Source organism: Arvicola amphibius, chromosome 12 (genome assembly GCF_903992535.2).
Source record: "Arvicola amphibius chromosome 12, mArvAmp1.2, whole genome shotgun sequence".
Taxonomy (NCBI): domain Eukaryota; kingdom Metazoa; phylum Chordata; class Mammalia; order Rodentia; family Cricetidae; genus Arvicola; species Arvicola amphibius.
Genome location: NC_052058.2, coordinates 121,544,808 through 121,570,412, shown reverse-complemented (window position 1 = coordinate 121,570,412; position 25,605 = coordinate 121,544,808). Strand labels below are relative to the sequence as shown.

Genomic DNA, 25,605 nt, shown 5'->3' with positions numbered 1-25,605 from the left:
TTCTCTTGCTGCATGCTGTCAAGGCGTGCTCGCTTGCTCTCTCCTTTTCTTCTCTTTCTCTCTTCTCTGGTTTGCTTCTCTCTCTCTCTCTCTCTCTCTCTCTCTCTCTCTCTCTCTCTCTCTGTGCTTATCAGTGTTGTCTGGGAGACTGGGCAGAAGGGAGCTATCTTAATCCATTTTCTTTTTTTGTTTGTTTGTTTTTGTTTTTTTTTTTTTTTTTTTTTTTTTTTTTTTAATGGAGCCTGTCCTGGAACTTGCTCTGTTGTAGGATCCACTGGTACAAAGTCAGCTAGGGTTCCTGGATTGGGGGGATGCTAAGGCTAAGGAAATATCAGATGAAAGGAACTGAGACAGAAACACAGGATAGAATCGGAAGGTCTGTTTGGTCATGCTGAAACCACCAAACAGCCCAGAGTTTATTCCAGGACTAGCTTATAAGCAAAGGCAGAAATTTGCGCAGCACAGTCAGTCAGTAGCTAAGACAAGACCATTCTTGTCCTTGAGTGAGCAGCCTCCTCTCTAACATGAGCTTGCTGCTCGGAAGCAGCCTTACTTTCTATCCTGATGTTCCCGAGGTTTGGTGTCATCCGTATTCTTTCTAGTAGATAGAATGTTCTTTTCTCACAGGCAAAATGCTCTTTCCCATGGGCTAAATCAGAAGTCTCACAGCCCTCTAGATTATTGGAAAAAGCAGCCAGGCTGTGGTGACACATGCCTTTAATCCCAACACTCAGGAGGCAGAAGCAGGAGGATCTCTGTGAGTTCAAGGTCAGCCTGCTCTACAAGAGCTAGTTCTAGGACAGGCTCCGAAGCTGCAGAGAAACCCTGTCTCGAAAGAAAGAAAGAGAGAGAGAGAGAGAGAGAGAGAGATTATTGTAAAGAGCAGAGCAGACAAGCGTGAACTCAGATGACTTATAAGTCAGAATCAACTCCAGATGGAAACTGAGTCACACATGAACTCCCACACTCTGTAGACCAGGCTGGCCTCAAACTCCGAGATCCACGCATCACTGCCTCCTGACTGAAGGGATTAAAGATGTGCCCAGGTGATTGTATGTGTCTTAATTAGGGCTATTTAAAAAAAAAAAGATTTATTTATTTATTATGTACACAGTGTTCAGCCACCATGTATGCCTGAAGGCCAGAAGAGGGTACTAGTTCTCATTACAGATGGTTGTAAGCCACCATGTGGTTGCTGGGAATTGAACTCAGGACCTCCGGAAGGGTAGTCAGTGCTCTTAACCTCTGAGCCATCTCTTCAGCCCTAGGGCTACTTTTTCTATGATGTAACACCATGCCCAAAAGCAACTTGGGAGGGAAAGAGTTTAAGTTTACACATTCCAAATCAAAGTTCACTGAAGAAAGCCAAGGTAAGAGCTGATGCAAGGGCCATGGAGGAGCGCTTACTGCCTTGCTCCATGTTTGCTCCGCCTGCCTTCTTATAGCACCCAGACCACCAGGCAGGGTTAACACCTCTCCCTGTGGCTTGTGCTCTCCCCACTCACTAGTAAGAAAATGCCCTACAGGCTTGCCTGCAGCCAGATCTTACAGAGACAATTTAACAAGTGAGTTTCCCTCCCCTCCCATGACTGTAGCTTATGTCCAGGACAGTGAGGGCTACACAGAGAAGCCCAACAAAACCCAGCCAGCACAGTATTTTCTTTATTTTTATTATGTAAGCGGATATGGGCACATGAGGCCAGAAAAGTGTTGGATGCCATGGAGCTGCACCCACCATGGGACTGGACTCAGATCCTGTATGTGATTTTAATCTTGAGTCATCTTCCCAGTCCCATGTTTTAAAGTTTTTTGAGACAGAGTCTTGCTGGGAGTGGTAGCACAGACCTTTAATCCCAGAGGCAGGGCAAGAGGATCTCCTTGAGTTTGAACGCAGCCTTTTCTATCTTGTTCCATGCCGGGTTACATAGTGTACATAGTAAGGGTGTTGTGGGAATTCATTCAGCCAGCAGCCTTTGGGTGCCAGCCTATTAGGACGTGGTCTGAGGTACTACAAGTGCAGACAAAAAAGCATGCTTGCTGTCTCTTAGCTGATGGTCTGGATTCTGTTAGCAGCTTCCAGCACCCACAGAGCAGAGGACCACAGCAACTTTCTTATTGTGAGTGTTCCCCAGTAAACATTTGTTATCTTTTATTCTGGGTTCTCATGAAATTCCTTAACTACTACATAAGACTCCCAAAGAGAGAGTTTGACTAACCCTGGCTGAATTGGAACTCACTGTGTAGCCTAAGCTGTTCCAGAACTTACTGTGATCCTCCTGCCTCAGCCTTCAAGTGCTAAAATACCAAGTCCAGTGTATTACTGTATTTAAGCTCCAGGTAGAGATGCCAACAATGTGAATGTGAGGTTCAGTTTCCAACACACGAGGAAGTTCAGGTGACACAGTCACAACGCAGGCCCACTCCCCCACATCCATTCCGAAGTCTGACGGCCTTCACCATGAAAACCCTTCACTTTTCACTCTCAGGTCATTGGCCAAAGGAAGACATATAAGCATGCCAGAGTTCCCAGGAGGGACCTGTAGAGCTGCAGACCATCTACCTCGGGCAGGTGGACCAAGGAAGATACAGAAAACTCTACAGGGTTTGAGGTGTAGGCCAGCAGTAGAGCTCCTGCCTCGTATCCCCCAGTAAGGGGCTGGGACATGGTGCCACAGCAGAGCCCTGCCCAGCATGTGGGAAGCCCTGGTTCACTCACTAGAGCTACACAAAGAGAAGCCACGTTGTGTTTTTGCCCTGTTTACTACCTCATCTCCCAGTTATGGGTAGAAAAAACCCCAACAACTTATAAAGGACTAGGGGCTAGCCAAGCTCTCACTGTGACAAAGCCAGCACTAGGCTGATACCTGTCAGCCTGGTTGTGACAGATTCCCTGGTGCTCTAAGAACAAGCTAGCCATGGCCTGCGCACCCCACAATCTATACAGCAGCCATCAGGACCCGGAGCACAGGGGAGCCTGGGCTGACTGGAGTTGGAGATGCAGGATGGATTGCTTTGGAAGACTCAGGCTGGCTTCAGTCTCATAGTGAAGGATGGTTTTGCTGGCATTACAGGTGTGCACTGCCCAGCCTGGTTTCTGCTGTGCTGGGGATGGAATCCAGGGTTTTGTGCTTGCTGGCCAAGCACTGTATGATCTGCACCAGCAGGATCTTGTGATGCGTCACCATACCTTATCCAGGAACAAGGAACCTGTGACTCATTGAGAGGACCCAGTAGAGGCATGTGCAGAAGCATGAGGAGAGCAGTGATCAGAGTGAGGGAGCTGGCGCGAACCCAAGAACGCCAGGAGCCTTGGGAAGATGTGTTCCTAAAGCTCTTCTCCCCTGTGTCCTGCAGGGGGAGCCAGTTGGACTTCTAGACTTTAGACCTAATGGAAATAAAACTCCCCACCACCACCACCACACACAAACACAAACCCCACCACACACACACACCCCATACACAGACACACACACAGCGTTTCTCTGTGTAGCCCTAGCTGTCCTGGAACTCACTCAGTCACTCTGTAGACCAGGTTGGCTTCAAGCTTAGAGATTCATCTGCATCTGCCGCCTGAGTGCGTGCGAGCGTCATCACTGCCTCACTGGAGATAAGGTGTTGTTTCCAGCCACTCAATCTCTTGTTATATCAGCAGGAAGCTAACAGAGGAGTTGCCCCAGATCACTGTGGTCGCAAACAAAGAATTGTGGGAAAAGGGATGCGGAGACCCCACATCATCTCTGAGACTGTGGTCCAGCTTGGGGCTTTTGCTGGAAAGACTGGGGTCCTGGAGACTGGAGACCAGCATCATCTTCATCATCATCATCATTATCTGGCTTTTTGAGATGGGGTCTCATGTAGCCCGGGCTAGGCTGCAGAACAGGAGAGGCCCTTTTCAGGGTTGGCGCCTGTAGATGGGCAGAGTCCTGGATCTCCCAGCAGGGGTGAGTTCACTTGGAATGCCACCACAGTCAGTCCTACCTGTAGCCACTTTTTCCCTTTCTAAATTTTATTTCTGTCATTTGCCACAGTTTGCACATGAAGGTCAGAAAGCAGTTTTTGGAGGTGGTCTCTCTCCTCTCCTGTGGGTCCCAGAGATTTAATTCAGATTATCTGGCTTCGAAGTTGGCACCTTTACCTGCTGAGCCACCTTGCCAGCCAGGCTTAGTTTTGTTCGGTTGGTTGGGTTTTCTTTTGTCTTATGTTCCTGAGACAGGGTCTCGCCATGTAGTCCAAGCTGGCCTCAGACTCACAGAGATCCTAGGTGCTAGGGATTAAAGGTGACATCACCATGCCCTGCCCTTTTTGAGACAGGGTCTTATGTAGCCAAGGCTAACCTTGGACTCCTGGTTCTCCTGCCCCCACAGTGCCACAGTCTTCATCCTCAGCCTTTCAGGGACAGCGTGCTCCTTTCTAAAGGGCAGCTCAGGTGCAGTCCAGGTGCCAGCCCTGATAAACAACGGCACTCCCCATACTTGGAAAATCCCGAGGACTTATCTCCCAGGAACCAAAACCAAACCCAGACACCACCTGTGCTCCACAGCAGTGATGGACAGGAAGAGTCAGGGCCTGCTGGACAGTTCGCGTGTGGTTGACGCTGTGGCGGGCAGAGTTCTCAGAGCAAGGACTTTTCAGGGTGGAGACAGTCACTGAAGAGGCCAAGACAATGGATAAGATAAGTGAGCCACAGGGCATGTTCAGTACTGATAAGAGCAAAGCGGGGGTCAGTCTGGTAGTGCAAGGGGTGCAACCTGGAAGAGGGAGTCATGAAGCCTCCGCCTTGTGTGTTTAAGATGGAGGCGGATATAGGTATCTGGAGGGACTGGTGTCCCCCATGCTGAGTCAGTGCATAGACCTTGGGGTGAGAGTAAACCCACCTCACACACACCAGGCTAGTGTCGGATTCGAACAAGGTTAGCAGGCAGAGGTTAGCCCAGCGCAGGACCAAATTCTGCAGATCTTTGTGGCACTCTTGTTTGGAGTCAGGGGCCTGGAGCATGATAGACAAAGCACTCTGCCGCTTACTCGTGGCTTCAAGGCAGCTGCTCTCCGACTGAGCTGTGTGTATCTGTCCCTCTCTCTACTGCTTGAGACAGAGTCTTAGTAAATTGCCCAGGCCAGCCTTGAATGCGCTCTGTATCTAAGGCCAGCCTCTAATTTCCAGTCCTCCTGCCTCAGGCTCCTTGGTAACTGGGGTGACCGATCTGTACCATCACCGCCCCCGCTGAAGCCTGGACTTGTATCTTGAAAAAATCAAGAACCCAGAGACTGGAAGAACTTGGCTGGCAGGTTCACAAGTTCTGTGTCCCTGTGAGCAGTTGGGGAAGTAGGAAACTCAGAAGGAAGGCCACTGTGACATTCTTTGTGGGAGATGGTGGCGGCAAGGCCAGTATGGTGGCAGCTGATGTAATGGGCACTGGTCGGTACTGGAGGGCCTGGTTGCAACCTCAGCTCTTTCACCGTCGCTGTCCTGCGCTGTCCTAGCTGAGGCCTGCGGCCGCACCACTTCTCACCGCTGGGTGGCGCGTCCCGCCCGGGCACGAACTCACCCCTTGCCCTGTCTACCCCAAAGCTTCTTTCACTTTCGGTCTTTGGCTGTCACCAATTTGGTCTTTCCACACCCAGCTGGGGCAAGCCTGGTGCGTGGGGTGAATGGCTTTCTAGGTCCCTGAGGGGCGGTCCCAAGGTCCCCATTCCCGGACCGTGAGAGCAGGGTGCGAGGCTGGGGAGGATTCTGGGGACAGGAACGTCGGTCGGTCGGGGTTCTTAGAAGGGGAGATGACTTTTCACCGTAACTGGGGCTCATGCAGGAAGCCTGAGGGAGCAGGAGACGGAAACGCACCCACATCAAGGGTGGCAGGGCGGGGCGGCGGGGCACAGAGGCGAGTGGGTAAGGGGCTGCAGGGTACGAGGTCTGCTCTTCTGTCCCTTCCAAGACCCTGCCACAGGCATGAGGGGTCCCCGGCCGAGATGACAGTGCTGGTGCCAGCCTGGAGTCCAAATGTGCGTATACCTGAGGGGTGATGGAGCAGGGCGGAGAAGGGAGATGGGCAAGGGATGGAGGCATGGAGAGAGAGACGCGCGACAGGGTCAGAAGAAAGAGGACGGTGCAGGATGAGATGGAGAATATGGACAGGTTTGTCACAGCAGCCAAGGCGCGGGACAGGACAGGCAGAGACAGGGAAGATGACACCCAGTTAAGGAAGGAGCAGGACACAGGGAGCCCCTACTTGGAAGTTAGGTGCTGACACGACCTCCCTGTAGTCCTCCCTGCTGCTGCTGCTGCTGCTGCTGAGTCCTTGTCTGCGGGGGACACCTGACTGCTACTTCAGCCACAGTCCCATCTCCTCCAACTTCCACTTGAGGATCAGCGAGCTGGTGAGCCGACTCCCACCCAGGCCACCCCACACCTCTTCCCTGTCTCTCACAGTGTCGCTGTGGGCTCTCTGTGTCTCTGTGTCTCTGTGTCTCTCTCTCTCTCTCTCTCCCTCTCTCTCTCTCTCTCTCTCTCTCTCTCTCTCTCTCTCTCTCTCTCTCTGAGTCCCTGTTCTACTGTCTGTCTCTGCTTCTCTCTGGGTCTCTCTCAATTTCTGGGTCCATGTCCCTATCTGTTCTTTTTCTCTGATGGTCTCTTTCCTACTGTATCTTAGAGTCCCTTCTCTATGTGGGTCCTGTGTTCATGTTCTCTTGTCTTGGGGTCTGTTTCCAACTCCGCCGATCCTCTCTAATTTGTCGTCTCTCCTTGTTTTCCCCCACAGACTGACTACTTGCTTAAAGATTACCCAGTCACTGTGGCCATCAACCTTCAAGACGTGAGTCACTGTCGGGAGGGCCCTGGGATGGAGGTGGGAACCAGACTCAAGATGCGCCACCGTTCAGGGACAATGCTATGGGCCACCTCCTGCTTCCTCAGATCTGGCGATTTAGACCCTCGCCTCTCCTCATCAGACCCAAGCGTCCTATCTCGATCTTTCAGAAGTCTGGCCCGCCATCCTCCCTCTCTCAAGCTCTCAAGACTTGCCTCACTGTTCATTTCTCCTTTAGGTGTAGTGGGCCCCTCCCTCTCAGGCCCCTAACCCCGCCTCTCCGTCAGGGACCTTCAGACCTGTAGCCATTTTTTCTCCCATGATATCTGGCCGGGTCCCATCTCAGGGGTTTGGTTCGGTCCCTCCTCACATGACCCCTTCTGGTCTCTAGCAAGGCCCCACCTCTTTCAGTACCCTGGTCCCACCCAACCTACCTTTGACATCTGGCCACGCCCATCCTCTTCAGCCACCTAGCCCCGCCCTCCCTCAGTCATCTGGCCCCACCCATCCCTTTCAGCCATCACCCGCCCACCCTCCCTCAACCTTCTGGCTGGGCCCTTCCCCTGTTAGTCATCTGGTTCCGCCCCTCTTCCCTGTGATTTGGCTTGGGTTTTGGTCTGCAGGAGAAACACTGCAAGGCCTTGTGGAGCCTCTTCCTGGCCCAGCGCTGGATGGAGCAACTGAAGACTGTGGCAGGGTCTGAAATGCAAACACTCCTGGAGGCTGTCAACACGGAGATACATTTTGTCACCTCATGTGCCTTCCGGGTTAGCACTGGAACTTGGTAACAAATGAAAAGAGCCAAGTCCCTCCCCAGGCCTTAAAGTACATACAGCTCTGCTAGGTAGGTCTTTTGCCCACAGCATACCACAGAGGTAGAGCTGGAACCTCCAAGCCCTGGGGTCACCTGGGGATCCTGGTACTGGGTCCGTGCCTCAGTAGGTGAAGAAGGCGTTACTAAGGGGTTCTCTTCTCTAACAACTGGAGGACCCTGGAGTCTGTGAGACCTGGGCCCACTGGCTCTGTGTCCCCTGCATGTTAGGGCCCTGGGTTGGTGGAGACTCTGGTGTGACATGGTGATGACCTATCCATCCCTGCTCCCAGCCTCTACCAGAATGTCTTCGCTTCGTCCAGACCAACATCTCCCACCTCCTGCAGGACACCTGCACGCAGCTGTTGGCTCTGAAGCCCTGTATGGGGAAGGCCTGCCAGAATTTTTCTCGGTGCCTAGAGGTGCAGTGCCAGCCAGGTAGCAGCAGTGCCGGAGCCCGGCAGCGCCGGAGCCCACCACCCCCAGTGCCACCTGGCTTGCTTACTGTGTGTCCTTGAGGCTTCTGCTTCCACTAGCTGGAACTTGAAACAAGGTCTTTCTCTTTTCTTTTTTCTCTTCATTTTTTCTTTCCTCCTCCTCCTTCTCCTCCTTCTGACTTATTTTTACGAGTGTTTTACCTACAAGCTGTAAATGCACTGAATGTGTCTCATGCTGAAAGAGGCCAGCAGAGGGCATTGGATCCCCTGGACCTAGAATTACACAGTTGTGAATCACCATGTGGGTGCTGGGAAATGAAACCAGGTCCAACGCAAGGGCAGCCAGTGCTCGTAACTGCTGGGCCATCTCCCCAGCCCCTTTTCTCTTCTTTTGAGGTAGGGTCTCATTATATAGGCTAAGCTGCTGTTGAGTGCTGGGATTATAGGTGTGAAGCCATCATATCTGGCTTCATACCACTTTATTTTTTCATGTTACCACATATAAATTACATATAGGAATTGTAGCAGGCTTTCTCTTTGGGCCACCAGTCATCTCCCAAATAAAGACATAGAGAGTTATTTTTTTAAAAAAATATTTACTTATTATGTATACAAGGTTCTGCCTGCATGTATCCCTGCAAGCCAGAAGTTGGCACAAGATCTTATTACAGGTGGTTGTGAGCCACCATGTGGTTTCCAGGAATTGAACTCAGAACCTCTGGAAGAACAATCGGTGCTCTTAACTGTTAAGCCATCTCTCTAGCTCCACATGGGATACTCATTAATAATTATGAATTCTTGGCCTTAGATTAGGCTATATTTTTGGTTGTGAGCCTAGCCTTTAATGGCTGAGCCATCTCTCTAGACCTAGGCTTGTTTCTAACTAGCTTTTTGTTTGTTTGTTTGGTTTTTTGAGACAAGGTTTCTCTGTAGCTTTGGAACCTGTCCTGGAACTCACTCTGTAGACCAGGCTGGCCTCGAACTCACAAAGATCTGCCTGCCTCTGCCTCCTGAGTGCTGGGATTAAAGGCGTGTGCCAGCACCGCCCAGTTCTAACTAGCTTTTTTTTAACTTAAATTAACCATTTCTGTTAATGTGTGTGCTCTTGTATGTGCGTGCACGTTTGCGTGTGTGCATATGTGTGTGTGTGTGTGCACATGCACAGAGCTCAAAAGAGGGTATTGGATTGGTAACTCCTGGAACTAGAGCTACAGACAGTTGTGAGCTGCCATGTGGATACCAGGAATCGAACCTGGGTCCTGGAAGAACATCCAGTGCTCTTAACCACTAAGCCATCTCTGTAGCCCCAAGCTCATACTTTTTATATCCAACTTGGTTTATTTTTGAAAGTGTTTCACTAAACATCCCTGTCTGCCCTGGAGCTCACTATGTAGACCATGCTAACCTGAAATCCACAGGGCTCCTTCTGCCTTTGTCTCTGGAAGGCTTGATTAAAGGCTTGTGCTGCCGGGCCCGTCTCATCCTCACTCAGGTTTGACCTTGGTTGTTTGAGGGCCCCTCATGCACCATCAGCTGTGGTCCAGGACACCCAGTGTTTGCTCTGATGAGTGCCCTCTGTTACTTGGTTCTGCTCTCTCCCCAGAGTCCACTACCCTGCCACCCCCAAAGAATCCTGTAGCCCTAGAAGCCACTGGGCGTCCAGAGTCTCCGTCCAGTCATCTGTTTCTCCTGCTGCTGCTGCTGCTGCTGCTGCTGCCTCTCACGCTTTTTCTGCTGGCAACTGCCTGGTACCTTCACCGTCAGAGGGCAAGATGGAGGGCAGTGCTCCGCCCTGGGGTGAGCCGAGAATCCAGGCAGTTGGGTGGCATGGGTGGTGAGGGATGAGGGTGGCAGGTGACCTTGCCAGTGTACTGAGGCTGACTTTGTGGGGCCTCAGGTGCCCCTCACCTCCCATCCCTAGAATATGAAACTTGCGCAGCGTTGACTCCGCCAAGGTCTTATCTCGGTGAGTCTTCTGCTTCTACCAGAGCATGGAATGGCCAGGCTTGGGGGGTACAGAGTCAATCCAAGATTGAGGGGCTCACTATGTCATAGGAGGGGCAGGGGTTCTGGGGAGTGGTGTGTCTTTGATAAGCTTCCAGTGTCACAAAGCTCAGGGGGTTTCTGAAGCGTCACCATCACAAGGCAGCAAAGAGCCATGGAAGTGTGAGGGGAAGAGTCTGGCGTGGGGAGAGCAAGCTCGGAGGCAGGCAAGCAGGCAAGAAGGCAGGGCCCCCTGCAGGCACTCACAATCCCTCTCATATGAGGCTACACCTGTAACCCCAGCACTCGAGAGGCCAGAGCAGGGGGATTGCTGCAAGGTCTGGCCATCCTGGGCTACACGGTGAGTTCAAGGCCATTGTGAGACACACAGTGAACCCTAGTCTCCTGTCTCAAATAAACAAAGAAACTCAGTGACCCTGATGTTTTTGCAGATGAGGTCTCACTATGTTGTCCACCTGAGTCTGAACACCTTGGTGAATCTTCCTGCCCCTGCCTTCCTAATAGCTGGGCCTACAGGCATGTTATATACAACAAGGCTTTTCTTTTTCTTTTTTTCTTGGTTTTCTCGGTGCTAGAGTTGGGAACCAAACAAGGAACAAGCTAGGCAAATACTGTGCTACTGAACTCCATGTCCTGCTAGAGGACACAATGTCCAGGCACAGTGATGAACATTCCAGTACTTCTGAGCTGGCGATGCTGAAGCTGGAAGATACTGACTTTAAGAAAATCACAAAGGAAGAAAGAGAAAGAAAAAGAGGACACTGTAGCCCTGTGTGGCTGCTTCTGTCATCCCAGCTTCTTAAAATAAAAAATGACTGCTGGGCGTGGTGCTGCCTGCCTGAAATCTTAGTAGTCAAGAGGCTGAGGCAGAGGGATTTAAGGAGCAAGGCCAGCCCTGGGAACTTAGTGAGAACAAAGAAGAGTAGCAATGCCGGGCTGGGCTTGGGGAGCTCGCACAGAAAGGTTCGGTTCCATCCTGGTTCCATCTGCAGCAGCAGCCACACAGCCGCTGGAAACATTGTATCTGCACTAATATTCCCACTGCCGAAACAGACTCCCTGCTAGCTTAGTTAAAACAATTAGATGGAGGAACAGTTTCTAAACTTTGTGGCTTCCTATTTCTGGGCTTGTTTCAGAAACACAGACCATTTATCAGACATAGTGGCACATGTCTGTAATACCAACTCTATTTACTATTTTTTTTTTGAGATGGTCTCTATGTAGCTCAGATGGCCTGGAACTCGGTAATCCATCCTCCTGCCTCTACCTCTGGAGAGCTGGGATCACTGGTGTGTACTCTCACATCTGAGAGTAATTGCTCTTTTTTTAAAAAATTACACTCAAGCCTCCCCAAAATAAATAAAAATTTAAAAATAATTCCGCATGGTGGGGGCCTATGTGCACCATTGTGCTTGCGCACTAGTCGGAGAACAACTTGCTGGAGCCACTTCTCTCCTTCCATCAGATGGGTCCCAGGAGAACTCAGGATGACAGGCTTAGTGGCAGAGGCCTTTTATCCTTTAAGTCAGCTTGAGGGCCATGATTTGTTTTGCTTTGAAACAGGGCTTCAGATAGACCTACCTGACTTGGAACTTGTGTTGACCAGGCTGGCTTAGACAGATATCCACCTGCCTCTGCCTCCTCAGTGATAGGACTAAAGGTGTGTGTCACCACGCCTGGCTGTGAGACTCCCTTTGGAAAGACAAAGAACAAAACAAAAAACCCTTGGAGCAGATTTTGTGGTCAAGTTGTAGTTCCTGCACACCACAGAAGAGGCAAAAGGGCAAGGATTCTGGGTTATCTACTAGTACATAGAAATCCCAGACTAACCTAAACGGGGTGTGGTGGAGTGGGAATGGGAGAGGTGGGGAGGGTTGGGAGGAGTAGATTAGTGGTAGAGGGTTTGCTTGAAAGGGGCGTGGCGGGGGCGTGGCTCAAAGGTGGAGTGCGGACCAAACGCCAGTCCTCAGATAGACTATTGGTCAATTTTACAGACGAGGATACTGAGGCGAAGCAGGAGGCACCTGACAGAAGCCGCACAGCCTGGACGCAGGGAAAGCTGGGTGAAGGTTGGCCCCCTCTTGGACTGCGCGGCCACTCCAGCTCTCTCCCCAGGATGGAGTCAACATCAGAAGCCAGCAAAAGCCCCACTCACCCCACTCTGTACAAAGGCCTTGCCCCCATTAACTTGTATATAAATGGTTTTTACAAGCTCTTCCGGACCTGTCTGTGGACGGGACAGGGAGTGGGTGGGCTATTTTAGGTTTCAGGATTTTGTGGTGCTTGGTGATGTAATCCCATCTCTCCAGAAGCTGAGGCAGTATCTCAAGCGTAAGACCAGCCTGAATTGCAGAAATCCTACGTCAAAAGCCAAAACCAACGACAAAAGGTTGTCTGTTTTCTGAGGCCTCCAATGGCCCTGGTCGGCGCTGGGTAATGCTCCATAGAATCCTGATGTGAGGCAGGAACAGCCCAGTTCCCCAAGATCATGACAACAAAGGGGCAGGGAAGCCAAGTGCTGGAGACTCCAGGTAGAATCGACTCAAGCTGGGATGTGTGGGGAGGTTCTCACGGAGACTGCCAAACCGACTTGTTTGGCTTTTGTTTGCTTTGGGGGGCTATAGGTGCACAGCAGGGAGGGTATCTCAGATAATGTGCCCAGCTAATGCAAAGCATTTGGAAACAGAAGCAGGTGGGTGCAGCTCAGGAACCTCAAGTCCTGCTTTCCCCCAACTCCTCTCTCTCCCTCCCTCCCTCCCTCCCTCTCTCTCTCCCCCCCCCCCGTCTCCCCTCCCCCCCTCTGTTTGTTTGCTTGCTTTGTTTTCGAAACAAGGTTTCTCTGTAGCTTTGGAGCCTGTCCTGGAACTCACTCTGTAGACCAGGCAGGCCTCGAACTTACAAAGATCTACCTGCCTCTGCCTCCCGAGTGCTGGGATTAAAGGTGTGCGCCCCCACCGCCCGGCTCCCCGAACTCTTTCTATTTCTACCTGTTTAATACTGGGAGACTGCTAAGCTCGGAAAAGGCCGGCAATTGTCTTGCACACCATGAGGGTGAAGGGAGGAGACGCTAACCGCTATGGTTCTAACGCAACACGGGCGAGCCGGCCAGGACTGATGCACGCCCCCTTATGGACACCACGTGTTCCGCAACCGTCGTTACTGGAGGGGAGCAATGGCGCCCCACACATCTGCCGTCTGTATGGAGAAGAGCACTCCCTCCAAAATATGGCCGCCGGGGCTGGACGGCCTTGTCCCGCGGAAGCCGCCTCGGGACCCACGTGACCTCTCGCCCCGCACAGTCATGGCCGCCAAGGGCTAACTCAAATGTTGTCCTGATTGGACAATATAAAGATGACGCACCTTCCAGTCTGCGCATGCACACCGCTTCGACCAATGAGAAGACGGAAAGCCTTCGGTTCGGCCCGGCCTGCGTCACTTCCTCCGCCCCTGCAGCAAGGGATAAGAAACCCTGCGCCAAGACCTCCTCCTTTCCCAGGCGGCTGCCGAAGATGGCGGAGGGGCAGGTCGGGCTCTGCGCGCCGGGCGGTGAGGGGGACGGGTGGGTTCCAGGCGGGAGCGGCACGGGGCCTGTGCCCCACGCCTCCTGTGCCATGGGACTTACGGACGGCAGTTGAGCAAAGTAAAAAGTTTTTTGACGCGAGGGGAGTGTGTAACGTGGGCATAGCAAGCCGCGATGTCTAGGTATGGGGCGCCGGGAATGCTACGTTTTCCCGGGGTAAGAGGGGAGTGGGGCTTGGGTTCCCAACACCCGCAAAGAATTTCTTCAGGCTTTATCCTAGGCGGTTGGGATGCGAGGAGCTTAGGGTTTCACATTGCTGTGTTTGCACATTCATGTGGTTTTCTAGGAAATGGGAAATAGCTGAAATGGAGGCGCCCGCTTTTGTGACTCTTTTTTCTTTTTTGGGGGGTGGTGGCCGGTTTCCGTCTTAAAGTTCTTGAGTAGGGTAAAGCCACTGTTCGGTAGACCGAGCAGAAGCATCGTGATTTTGTGACTACTCAGAGTCGGATTGCACATTTCACATTAATTTTAGACGTTTAAAAGTAACTATTTGAGAAGTCTGGTAAATGGTGCTATGGGACTTTCCCCTTAGATAACTACCCCTAGGATCTGTCTCTAGGAACAGCAGCAGAGGGAGCACAGTTGTGGAAGGGGGTTCTTGTGTGGCTGTCCCCTGTAGTTTGGGCTGGGTTGTCGGCACATGTCTTGAGAAATGAAGACCTCTTTGCTGCTTGCCAGAATTACAAACTAGACAGGACAGCCATTGTATACTGAGTTAAAAGGTTTTGCTTTGTACTGTTGATAGGATGGTTTCTATTCTCGTGAGACTTATGCAGAGCCACTGTGGCTTAAACTTACCCAAAACTAAGTCTTAGTGTTGAATTTCGTTGTAGTACAGAGCTTTCCCACAGGAGCCAGTTATCCCGTGATTGGAGGCTTGGTAGAGTACGGTGAAGCTTGGCTAAGGAATTGCAGGCACCTGAAGTCTTACCTGTGCTTGGCTTGTTCATCTGGTTAATAGGCATCCTGTGGGAAAAGGTGCAGGAGTGGTTGGTAGCTTGTAGGGAGAGCTCCCTAAGCCTTTCTGTCTCCCACAGGTTCTGGTGTTGGACGGCCGAGGCCATCTTCTGGGTCGCCTGGCAGCCATTGTGGCCAAGCAGGTACTGCTGGGTAAGTTTCTTCCAGGATTTCCCTGTTGGTCTGGGAGTCAGTGATGAGCAACAATCACCATCTTTCGTTTGAGTCTCACGACTGTGAGATCAACCCATGCACCGCTCTGAGACTTGCCAGCCCCTCTGTGTTCTGGACTCCTGGCTCAATGGATCTTTAGAGCAGGAGATTGGCTTTGCTGGGTGTTAGGTGTAACTTTCCTGACTGTTTACGACCCACATTCTCTCTAGGCCGAAAGGTGGTCGTTGTTCGCTGTGAGGGCATCAACATTTCCGGAAATTTCTACAGAAACAAGTGTGAGTTAGGGTTGAGGGGTGGTCTCCAGGTGGGGCACTGACTTGTCCTGGACAAACAGATCGCTAGGAGCTGTTCTGGGACTGAGGAGGCCTCACCCACCTTTTCTGTTGACAGTGAAGTATCTGGCCTTTCTCCGAAAGCGGATGAACACCAACCCCTCCCGAGGCCCCTACCACTTCCGAGCCCCGAGCCGCATTTTTTGGCGCACTGTGCGAGGTGAGTGAGCTGGGCCTGTCGGCTATGTGGAAGGGCGGGTTTCTGGCAGCCTGTGATGAGGATCTCTCCCACTCGTGTTCGAGTTCCCCAACTGTGAGATGACTCCACATGCACTACCATCTGAGGCTGGTTCCTCACCCTGCTCTGGACTATGGCCGGGCTTTCAGCCCCTCTGAAAAGGAGGCCTGATGTTCTTCCAGGCATGCTGCCCCACAAGACCAAGCGAGGCCAGGCTGCCCTGGAACGCCTCAAGGTTTTGGATGGGATCCCTCCACCCTATGACAAGGTGAGCCGCGCAAGCCTAGCCTCAAAGCCTCTGTGCGACCAGCGTCTGTGATGTTCTGCTATTACCTACATTGTTTGAGCCTCGTGAAAACGCCACTGGCTGAGACGCCTGCCCCAGCAGCCTCCTTCCCAGGTGTCGCTCACAGGTCTCTGAGCCCCTCTCGTTCTCTAACAGAAAAAGCGGATGGTGGTCCCTGCCGCCCTCAAGGTTGTGCGGCTGAAGCCTACCAGGAAGGTAAGCTCCAAATTGCAGAGTGTGGGCTGGGGGACCTCAAGACTGGCACATGATGGCTATTTTCTCACGATGGTCTGCGGATGCCGCTGACGGGCAGTGCCGATAATGCCAATGGGCTCAACTGATGCCAGGAGGGGCTCCTGTGTGGAAGGGGAATGTGTCCTTTAATAGAATCTCTAGGGTCCTCTAGCTCACCCTTGTGCTGCCGGGGCACCTTCCATGTCCTTACAGCTTTGTGCCCCTGCAGTTTGCTTACCTGGGGCGTTTGGCTCATGAGGTCGGGTGGAAGTACCAGGCAGTAACAGCCACTCTGGAGGAGAAACGGAAGGAAAAGGCCAAGATGCACTATCGGAAGAAGAAGCAGCTCTTGGTGAGGACAGGGCCTGCAGCCCGGTGTGAGAGGGTGGGTGCTCCTGGGAGAAGAGCAGGCATTCACTATCACTTGTCTTTACCCCACAGAGGCTGCGGAAACAGGCAGAAAAAAACGTGGAGAAGAAAATCTGCAAGTTCACAGAGGTCCTCAAGACCAACGGACTCCTTGTGTGAGCCCAATAAAGACTATTTGTGCCTCATGCCTGCCTGGCCTGCTCTTCCTCCGCCGACTAGGGAAGTGTGGGGAGGACAAAGGAGCTTCAGGCACTGCTCCTGTGGGAAAGAGGGTGTTTTTATAAAAGCTCTTGAGAGCTTTAGTGTTAACGACTGGGCTGCTCAGCCCAGCAGACCCAAGGCCATATGTATTCTGCAGCTGTGAGGATGGAGATCTAACATCTGGGCTGGGATTCAGAAGTGCACATTGCCTTTGCTCCTTCCCAACACTGCTCAGAAAGCAATTTTACTTTCTTGCTGCAGCATTCTGTTGCTAATAAATCGTTTACCTGTTAAAGAAAACTGGTATCTTTGCACTGTCTGCTATATATGCAGGAGCAGAGGGGCACCAACAATGGCACCAAAAATTTGGAATTTTTAGGCTGTGGTCTGCCCTTTTGTTGAAGGCACGAAGGTGCTTTGTTGCTCAAAAGGTGCAAGCACAAATCTTACCATGGGTCCTTCCTGAAATGGTTTGTTTTACTTCTCTAATTCAGCTGCAAAGTATGGGACTGTCACTAGCACATGGGCTTCAGGAACTCAATGCCCCAAATGAGTTAAGGCTAGGGTACTGAAAATGGGGAGTTGGAACAGTACCAACCAGGGAAGGGAGGTCAAACTAGACTATTTAAAATGGTTCCTCAGACACAAAGGCATGAAGGGTTTAAGGGACATCTTTATTGGTGGCTCACAACCAGGAGATCTAACCTTCTGGCCCTCGCAGTAATCTCATACATGTTATTTCATAAATTCCACCAGCCTATACCAGATAAGACTAAAGGTGGCAGTGCACACCTTTAATCAGGCAGATCCTCTAGTGTTCCAGGAGAGCCAGGGCTATACAGGAAGCGTGTCAATTAAAGGTATCCTGTAGTGCAGGCAGCTAGCATCCTTGTGCTCTTGCCATAATGACCAGGAACTTGCCTCATGAGACTTGAGTTTCGTGGAGAGGGTTTTGTTTCTCTGTAGCTTTTCCTGTCCTGGAACCCATTCTGTAGACCAGGCTGATTTTAAAGCTGGAGGTCCTTCTGTCTCCAGGTGCTGGAATGAAAGGTGAGACCCACCACCCTACTGAGGTGGCTTTAAATGTAGAATTGTTGATAGTGGTTCCCTGAGCCACATCCTCAACCACAGGTTTCCTTAATAGAGGTACTGCCACAGAAAAAAAGGCCACGTGGTAAATGTATGCTTGTAATTTTAGGTTGGCTGAGCTGGCCAGCCTGGACTAGTAGGGTAGAGGACGAATCCTGTCAGTGATCAAGTTTGTTGGTTTGGGGTAAGGTTGACCTCTGTCCCTCAGCTTTCGAGGTGTTGGGTGGTATTCAGATGACCATGAACACGTCCAGCTTAAAATAATTTTGCTTATGGTTTGTCACACACTGGGTCTGTTTTCTTGGTGATTTAAAAAAAAGAAAACTATCAAATCCTTTACGTATTAAATCTTTGAAATTGTAACATCCTAGAAAGACATCTAAAGTCCCTTCGCTCTTTATGCTGTCCCTAGGTGGATAGAGACTAATGTATCAGGAGGTTGCTTGCTTTGCTAGGCAGTCTCACTATGTGGCCCTACCTGGTCTGAAACTGAACTGAGTGCTGGCATTAAAGGAATCCCAACACCATTCGCAAAACGTTATTCTATGTTGACACTAGCCTTTAGTGTCCTGGATATAGCCGGGATAATCCTAACTCCATTTGGCACAAAGCTTTTTCTGCCTCCTGAGTCCTGGTTTAATAATTGGGGTCCCTCCAGAACGCAAACCCAGAGGGAATGGGGTTGAAATTTACACCCAACAAGCAATAAACTTGGCACCTATAGCTCCAGTCTCGGTGGTTTGAGTGAGGGCCACGCTGGTGCCAAGCGGTCTACAGAGACCGTGCCGCCGGTACACGTGGATGTACACTTCAATAAAGGAAATACAGCTATAACGTCGGCCAGGAAACGAGGGCAGCCCGCGGGAAACGTGGCCACCGCCGCCTCTCGCCGGGAATCTGAAGACCACCACGCGGGTCTAGATTCCACGTGACTCCCGTTCCTGCAGAAACCTGGCCCGCCCTGTTACTCTCGCGGCACCGCAGGAAGTCCCTGCCCATCCTCGGCGATGGCCGCCTGAGCTCTCGCGAGATGATAGGCTCCGCTTCCCGTCCCCATAGTCTTCCACTATCATGGCGGCGTACGGACAATTCCAGAATCGCGTGCTCTGCACCGGAAGTGCCTCCTAAATCCGTGCAGGGCTGGCCGTACGTCACTTCCGCTCCGGACCTCGCGTATTGAAGAAGGAAACCTGGGAGTTGGACCACCTCTCTTTTCCTCAGGCTGCCGGGAAGATGGCGGACATTCAGGTTCGAGCTGAGGGGTGGCGCCGAGGCTAGCGTGGGTCTCATTCCCTGGCGTCCCCGTCATCCTCCGAATTAGCCGGAGCGAGGGCGCGTGCCCTGTGCCTCCGACGTCCTGGGCTTACACAGCCGTGGGGGCTCAGGCGCTTTGGGCGTCAGTCCTGTGGGAAGGCCGCTTCCACGCGGTTCCCCCGAGTGGGGGTGAGCGCCGGCTTGGGACGGCGGTGCTGAAAGGCCGTGATTCGGGCCTTAGGACGGAAAGCGTGTTTGAACCTGGTGTGGACGCTAGAACAGATGCGGGGGGATCGTGTGTCTAGGGTGGTTGTGAGGCTGGCGTTAAGGGGTGGGAGCGTAAAGGGTGGACAGCTGAGCTCACCCGAGGTCTCACCGAACGATTGTCCCTACAGACCGAACGTGCGTACCAAAAGCAGCCCACGATCTTCCAAAACAAGAAGCGTGTTCTGCTTGGAGAAACCGGCAAGGAAAAACTCCCTCGGTACTACAAAAACATCGGTCTAGGCTTCAAGACGCCCAAGGAGGTACAGGACCCTCCAGCAGATGAGACTCATGTGGCCTTGCATGTGGGAGCAGGGCCACCGCGCTCTTTTCGGAGTGCCGCCTCCGGGGCTCCTGGGAATTGTAGTTTGGTAGTTCAAGCTGCACTTTCTCATCCTTTCAGGCCATCGAGGGCACCTACATTGACAAGAAATGCCCGTTCACTGGCAACGTCTCCATCCGAGGGCGGATCCTGTCCGGTGAGTAAGAAACTGAGGTTGTGAATCTGGGTCCCCCGGCAGATGATGTCCATTCTCACGATGGTCTTCAGACAGCCTCAAGGGCACTGCTGAGACAGCCAGTTGGCAAAACTGATGCCAGAAGTAGGGTTTCTTGGGAGCCCCGTTCAACAGCTTGTTTTCCTGCAGCATGAATTACCCTTGGCCTGCTAACACCTCCCCCCTCCCCCCACTTCCTCAAGGCGTCGTGACCAAGATGAAGATGCAGAGGACCATTGTCATCCGCCGGGACTATCTTCATTACATCCGAAAGTACAATCGCTTTGAGAAACGCCACAAGAACATGTCTGTGCACCTGTCCCCCTGTTTCAGGTGAGCACAGTTCTCTACTAACCTGGCACAGCCTGAGACAAGCACCTGTGCCAATCAGGAAGGGCCGCTGGGGAGGGAAGCCCCTTAAAGGCAATTTTGGGAAGAAGCTGGGGTGTCCTGTGGGCAGAGCACAGAGTGGCTCAGAGTCAGGTGTGTAGACTGCTGGGGAACAAGAGACAAGGCCACTGATAACGGCTGGGAGGTTGCTCTTAGCAACCACCTGAATGGTCACTGGTGGGTGGAGCCAAGGAGGGGACCCGCAGCCTTTCAGTGGGGATACTTTCAGGGGTCCCTCCTGAAGACACCTTCTTGTGTAACCCCACAGGGATGTACAGATCGGCGACATTGTCACTGTGGGAGAGTGCAGGCCCCTGAGCAAGACCGTGCGATTCAACGTGCTCAAGGTCACCAAGGCTGCTGGCACCAAGAAGCAGTTCCAGAAGTTCTGATCTAGAACAAATAAAGTTAGTTTCTGTCTACAAAACAGGTGTGGAGTCCGTGTCCTGGGCCAGAGTGGGCTTGCCCCTGAGGGCTTCTCTGATCTAGGGGGTCTGCTGCCTAAATCTTGCCGTCCAAGTAGACATGGTCAGTTATTTGGTGCCACTAGCCTCTGCCCTTCACCTCCCAGTCCCTAGAGAGGAAGTGAGGCCACCCCTGACCTCATTGTGGTCAAGCCTTAGAGTGCCCCAGGGGGCAGTCTGACACACGCCGCCACCCACCCCGCAGCTGGAGAGGGAAACTCAGCCACCTAGGTAGAGGCAGGCTGTCCACCTTGAGTGTCAACAGTCTGTTTGAATGTCCACTTCCAGAGAGCTGCTGCCTACCACCGGTTCCCAGGACAGGGCGCTGTTGAGATGGGAAAGATGACTTGGTATATGGGAAGAGGGCCCCAGGGTAGTGGGAGTGGTGGGGATACCCACTCAGGAAAAGGACCCAAGGCATCCCCAGATTTGTGGGAAGGGGACAGACCTGGAGGGAGGAGCTGGAGCTGCTGCTGCTGGGGTCCCCAGGTCCCTGCCCCCCAGGCCTGTACCAGGGTCTAAAATCAGCACTGGTACAAGGGTTGGGAGACAGGGCCTTGGGAAGAGTCCTCTGCCTGCAGGAGGTGCCGCATGCACACTGCCTCACCCCGGCCTTCTGCCTTTTACCAGCCTCTGAGGGAGGGGGTTCCTGTCAAAGGAAGTGGGCCTACATCAAAGCAAGCAGGAAGGGGCAGGGACAGGTCAGGGGGGCCACCGCCCAAGCTGGGATCCTGCCAGCTACCCCTGAGGGGAGGGACTGCAGGGGACAGGGACCCTGAGGAATAAGAAGCCAATTGTTGAGAGGTGTGGCCCCTCCAACCACAGGTGCTTCCGTTCGGGTGGGGCCTTGTGTTTACAGCAGCCAGGCTCTTATTTCCTCCCAGTGGTAGTTGGGGCTTCTCCTTGGTACCTGTGACAGGCCATGAGGAGAGACCCCTGGCTGTCCCCCTCGCACAGCTGAGGGGTGGTTTCCCTCAGCACTCGGGCTTGCTGAAGTCCCCGGTGCCAGCCAACCCGGCACTTCCACCCTGGGTGGCTTGATGTTTAGTTATTTTGTCAGGGTCATGTTTTGTGTTCCTAGCTGAACAGAAGCTCCCTCTATTGACCAGGTCAACCTCAGAGTCTCTAGGTGCTGAGATTCCAGATGATGGCCCTTTATCGTCTTTCTCCTTTCTCCAAGCTGCTTTTTCTGTAGCCCTGGCTGCCCTGGAACCAGCCCTCTTGACTAGACTAGCTTTAAACTCAAAAAAATACCCTGTCTGCCTCCCGAGTGCCACCACCATCCAGTCTGTTTGGTCTTTAATTTTGGGCACCATCTGACATGTCCAGCTCCAATAATTTGTAAACATTGGTGGTAATCCAGCAGCCAAGGAGGGTAAGCTGAGGCAGGAGGGTCATCAGAAGCCAGAGACTTAGAGCTGGTAGGGATGTGGCTCAGGTGTAGCGCCTGCCTAGAATCCGCCAGCACAATTCTGGGATTGTAGCTCCGAGGGGTAGTGCTTGTCTAGAGTGTGCAGGGTCCTGGGGTCCACCCAGGACCTCAGACCAACAGCAAGCATTCAGGAGACAGACTTGAGGAGAAGCAGAGTTTAAGGCCACAGGAGACCCTGTCTCAAAAACAAGCAAAGCATGGTGGTGTACACTTTTAATCCCAGCACTCTAGAGGCAGACAGATCAGAGTCCAGTCTGTCTACAAAGAACCCTTTCTAAAAATGAAAATATTGGAGTGTGTGCCTGCCACAGAACACCCCCACCCACACACACACACACACACACGTGAAGGTCAGGGTAGTCTGTTCTCTTCATCATGTGGTTCCCATGAGCCAAACACAGGCCTCCATGCTTGGCAGCAAGTCCCCTACCACTGCCCACTAAACCATCTCATTGGCCCACACTTCTCCTTGATTCTCTTATACAGAGAGTTGAACCTACTTCCTGTCTGTTGCAATGACTGTAAACCTACTATCTGTACCCCTCATCCCTGTAAGTGGAAACACAAGCAGGTAACCCCCTGCTGAGGGGTCCCAAGACTGAACCCCACTCACCAGCTGTGTGGCCTTGCTTAACTCCTCCACAGACCCAGAGTCACATCTGTAAAGGGTGTCCACACTACCAGCTGGGCAGGTGGGACACCACAGCCCTACAACAGCTACCTTTGGTAGGTAGCTGCAGAAGTTTGCTATGGTGTGGGACCTTGGGTCTTTTAGAGCTAGCTCTGTGGAGTCAGTATGCTTCTGGAAGATTCTGTGGCCTGGCATGTCTGGTGGAGACCATAGGGCTTCTCAGCAGGGTTCTTGTTTTTGTTTAGCTTTTTGTTTGTTTTTGAGACAGTTTCTCTCTGTTTCCCTGGCTGTTCTGGAACTCACTTTGTAGATCAGGCGCTTCTGCCTCCCGATTGCTGGAATTAAAGGCGTGTGCCACCACCAGGCACTCACAGGGTCCTGGTTTGGTGACAGCAAAACAGGGCAGGCCTGGCTCCGTTCTTACTGTGGCATGGTCTGGCCCTGCTGTGGAAGATCACTGGAACACTCTAAGGAGGCAGGATGGCCAGCAGGGGTTGCTGCTACTCCTGTTTGGGTTGTTTCGTTTTGAGACAGTCTCACTCTGTCTAACCTCGGATTCCTAGCCATGCTCTGGCCACAGCCTCCATAGTGCTGGGATTGCGGGAGCTGTGATGTCCCAGATTCCGGTGGCCTGTGACAATGGGAGAGCATGTTGGTGTTAATATAGGCGCAGAGCTCTGGCTGTGTACATACTGACTTTTGTTTGTTAGTTTTGAGACAAGGTCTCTACATAGTTCTGGCTGACCTGAAGCTGTAGACCAGGCTGGCCTTGAACTCAGAGATCCACCTGCTTCTGCCTTCTGAATGCTAGGATTAAAGCCCTGTGTCACCATAGCTGGCTCTGTTGTGTGTGGGGGGTGTGCATTTGTTTTGTTTTTAGTTTTTCAAGACAGGGTTTCTCTGTGTAGCCCTAGCTATCCTGGAACTTGCTCTGTAGACCAGGCTGTCCTCAAGATCAGAGATCTGCCTGCCTGTGCCTCCCAAGTTCTGGGATTAAAGGCGTGTACCACTACTACCTGCCTGTTTTTGTTTTTTGATTTTGTTCTGTTTTGTTTTGATACAGGGCCTCACTATGTACCTTGGGCTATTCTCAAGCTTGCGGCAAAGCTCCTGCCTCTCATTTGTTTGTTTTTGGCAGTCTCCTCAGCCCAAATTGACCTAGCAGCCTGTACCTGAGGATGACCTTGAACTTGTAGCCTCCACCTCGAGTCTTGAGGTGGCTAGTGTTCTCCCCCACGCCCTATTTATGTAGAGCTTGGGATCGAACTCAGGGTTGCACACTTGCTAGGTAAGAATTCTACATCCCCAAGCTCAAAACCACAATGCTTTAAAAAATTTATCTTTCTTGCCGGGCGGTGGTGGCGCACGCCTTTAATCCCAGCACTCGGGAGGCAGAGGCAGGCAGATCTCAGAGTTTGAGGCTAGCCTGGTCTACAAGAGCTAGTTCCAGGACAGGCTCTAGAAACTACAGGGAAACCCTGTCTCGAAAAAAAAAAATTTATCTTTCTTAACCTGGCTGTGATGATGCACGCTTTTATCCCAGCACTCAGAAGGCACAGGCAGGCAGGTCTTTGTGAGTTCGAGGCCAACCTACTCTACAGAGCAAATTCTAGGGCAACCACTGCTACACAAAACAAACAAACAAAAAAAACCCTGTCTTGAAAAACAAAACAAAGCCCTCTAAATTACAATTAGTGTCTGCCACAGAGTGACGTGGAGGTCTGCTGCATCCAGAATGGCTCTGGAGACAGACATGACAGGGGCATTCAAGGAATGAAGAAAAATGGACACACAGGAAACCTGAGCCCCTGGGGAGAGCACTGTTTATTATACAGAGTTGAACAGAAAAGCTGGGCGATGGTATGAGCTCATCTCCACAGGACGGTCTTCAGGCCATGAGAGCTACCATGATCTTTTACACACACACACCATCAACAGCCACACATGGCCCCGAAAGGCTTTGCCGTCCTCACAGCATCTCCTGCCTCACCCCAGTGGCGGGATTGGGGGTCTTTGCCATTTTCCCATGGGACTGGTACTGAAGTTCTTGGCATGGTACTGCTCTCATGAACTCAGGGGCGCCTCTGTTCCTCAGAAATGGGAGAATAACTTTGGGAGTCAATTGATTCTCTCTTCCTTCCACTCAGATTCTGGGAATGAAGCTGGGGTCGTCAAGCTCGACAGTGGGCATCTTTACCACTGTGCCGTCTCCCCAGACCCAGGCCCGTTCACTTCTGTTCACTAAGAAATCCATTCATTCAGAACTGAAAGTTTGAATGGAGGTGGTGCACACTGTAATCCCAACACTCAGGAGGCAGAGATGGCAAATCTCTACAAGTTTGAGGCCAGCCTGGTCTACAGAGTGAGTTCCAGGAGAGCCAGAGCTGTTTCACAGGGAAACCTTGTCTTGAAAAACCAAAAAAAAAAAAAAAAAAAAAAAAAAAAAAAAGAAAGAGAAAGAAAGAAGAAAGAAAGAAAGAAAGAAAGAAAGAAAGAAAGAAAGAAAGATAAGGAAAAGAAAAATCCTGACAGTTTGGAATGCATGCATCACATACAAGCTTTTAAAAAGAGATTGAAGAATGTGTGTGTACATCGTGGGCATTGGTAGAGAAAGACATTTTTTTGTTTTGTTTTTTGTTTTTTGAGACAGGGTTTCTCTGTGGGAGAAAGACATTTAAGGAAAGAACAGCTTTCTCAAGAGAGCTTCTCAAGAGAGAATCCCCTGTGGGGTCTTTTTTGTTCTTTTTTTTGTCTTGTTGTTTGTTGGGTTTTTTTGTTTTTGTTTTGTTTTGTTTTGTTTTGTTTTTCAAGACAGGGTTTCTCTGTGTAACAGCCCTGGCTGTCCTGGAGCTCACTGTGTAGACCACACCGGCCTCAAATTCACTTGAGATCCACCTGCCTCTGTCTCCCAAGCGCTGGGATTAAAGGTGTGCACCACCACTGTCCGGCTAAACATTTTTATTAGATTTATTTAGTGGGTGTCTGTGGTCAGAGGACAACTTCTGGAGGTCAGCTCCCTCCTCCCATCACGTGGTTTCCAGGGACTGAACCCAGGTCCTAGGACTTGCACAGCAAGCACCTTTACCCGGTGAACTAGCTCTTCAGGCCTGTGCAAACACTTCTAAGGGTTCCCCTACTGCTTTTCGGTAAATGAACTCATAGGGTGTTTCCCAAGAGGTGCAGGGTAGGATCAGAGGTGATAAAGACCCCGTGTCCCA

At 51.7% G+C, this 25,605-nt stretch overlaps 3 protein-coding genes and 5 non-coding genes across 13 annotated transcripts; all 8 read left to right on the top strand.

Annotated features, from left to right (window-relative positions):
• Positions 1-4,231: 4,231 nt before the first annotated feature.
• Flt3lg (fms related receptor tyrosine kinase 3 ligand) lies at positions 4,232-12,270 on the top strand. 6 transcript variants are annotated; one of them, XM_038314222.1, is made up of 9 exons: positions 4,302-5,636; positions 5,934-6,000; positions 6,262-6,375; positions 6,756-6,809; positions 7,427-7,570; positions 7,908-8,052; positions 9,655-9,848; positions 9,949-10,017; positions 10,631-11,924. In XM_038314222.1, the coding sequence occupies exons 2-8, from the start codon at positions 5,968-5,970 to the stop codon at positions 9,970-9,972; spliced, it is 708 nt and encodes a 235-aa protein (XP_038170150.1). In that variant the 5' UTR covers positions 4,302-5,636; positions 5,934-5,967; the 3' UTR covers positions 9,973-10,017; positions 10,631-11,924. The 6 variants fall into 6 exon arrangements, with proteins under 6 accessions (XP_038170148.1, XP_038170146.1, XP_038170150.1 ...); XM_038314223.1 differs by lacking the exon at positions 10,631-11,924 and adding an exon at positions 10,487-10,505; XM_038314221.2 differs by lacking the exon at positions 10,631-11,924 and adding an exon at positions 12,050-12,270 and having other exon boundaries at positions 4,304-5,636.
• Positions 12,271-13,493: 1,223 nt separating this feature from the next.
• Rpl13a (ribosomal protein L13a) lies at positions 13,494-16,350 on the top strand. Its single transcript, XM_038313761.1, has 8 exons — positions 13,494-13,579; positions 14,673-14,745; positions 14,976-15,041; positions 15,157-15,258; positions 15,459-15,544; positions 15,719-15,778; positions 16,026-16,148; positions 16,238-16,350. The coding sequence occupies exons 1-8, from the start codon at positions 13,565-13,567 to the stop codon at positions 16,322-16,324; spliced, it is 612 nt and encodes a 203-aa protein (XP_038169689.1). The 5' UTR covers positions 13,494-13,564; the 3' UTR covers positions 16,325-16,350.
• Positions 14,779-14,861, top strand: LOC119803125. Its single transcript, XR_005283541.1, has one exon. It is a non-coding gene; the product is annotated as a small nucleolar RNA Z195/SNORD33/SNORD32 family (small nucleolar RNA).
• Positions 15,304-15,388, top strand: LOC119803124. The gene has a single exon (XR_005283540.1). It is a non-coding gene; the product is annotated as a small nucleolar RNA Z195/SNORD33/SNORD32 family (small nucleolar RNA).
• Positions 15,585-15,654, top strand: LOC119803126. The gene has a single exon (XR_005283542.1). It is a non-coding gene; the product is annotated as a small nucleolar RNA SNORD34 (small nucleolar RNA).
• LOC119803133 lies at positions 15,823-15,912 on the top strand. Its single transcript, XR_005283548.1, has one exon. It is a non-coding gene; the product is annotated as a small nucleolar RNA SNORD35 (small nucleolar RNA).
• A 2,203-nt stretch (positions 16,351-18,553) lies between the features above and the next one.
• Positions 18,554-20,287, top strand: Rps11 (ribosomal protein S11). Its single transcript, XM_038313935.1, has 5 exons — positions 18,554-18,703; positions 19,105-19,236; positions 19,377-19,452; positions 19,674-19,803; positions 20,129-20,287. Exons 1-5 carry the CDS (start codon positions 18,689-18,691, stop codon positions 20,250-20,252), a joined length of 477 nt encoding a protein of 158 aa, XP_038169863.1. The 5' UTR covers positions 18,554-18,688; the 3' UTR covers positions 20,253-20,287.
• Positions 19,490-19,576, top strand: LOC119803132. The gene has a single exon (XR_005283547.1). It is a non-coding gene; the product is annotated as a small nucleolar RNA SNORD35 (small nucleolar RNA).
• Positions 20,288-25,605: the final 5,318 nt, after the last annotated feature.

Bases quoted from the DNA above. Each gene is read 5' to 3' on its own strand.
- Rps11 (XM_038313935.1), top strand. The intron at 19,237-19,376 runs GTACAGGACCCT...TCATCCTTTCAG, and splicing joins GCTTCAAGACGCCCAAGGAG to GCCATCGAGGGCACCTACAT. The intron at 19,453-19,673 runs GTGAGTAAGAAA...CACTTCCTCAAG, and splicing joins CCGAGGGCGGATCCTGTCCG to GCGTCGTGACCAAGATGAAG.
- Flt3lg (XM_038314218.1), top strand. From the start codon at position 5,968: ATGACAGTGCTGGTGCCAGCCTGGAGTCCAAAT. The intron at 6,376-6,755 runs GTGAGCCGACTC...TTTCCCCCACAG, and splicing joins ACTTGAGGATCAGCGAGCTG to ACTGACTACTTGCTTAAAGA. The intron at 6,810-7,426 runs GTGAGTCACTGT...TTTGGTCTGCAG, and splicing joins TGGCCATCAACCTTCAAGAC to GAGAAACACTGCAAGGCCTT.
- Rpl13a (XM_038313761.1), top strand. The intron at 15,042-15,156 runs GTGAGTTAGGGT...TTCTGTTGACAG, and splicing joins AAATTTCTACAGAAACAAGT to TGAAGTATCTGGCCTTTCTC. The intron at 16,149-16,237 runs GTGAGGACAGGG...TTTACCCCACAG, and splicing joins GGAAGAAGAAGCAGCTCTTG to AGGCTGCGGAAACAGGCAGA.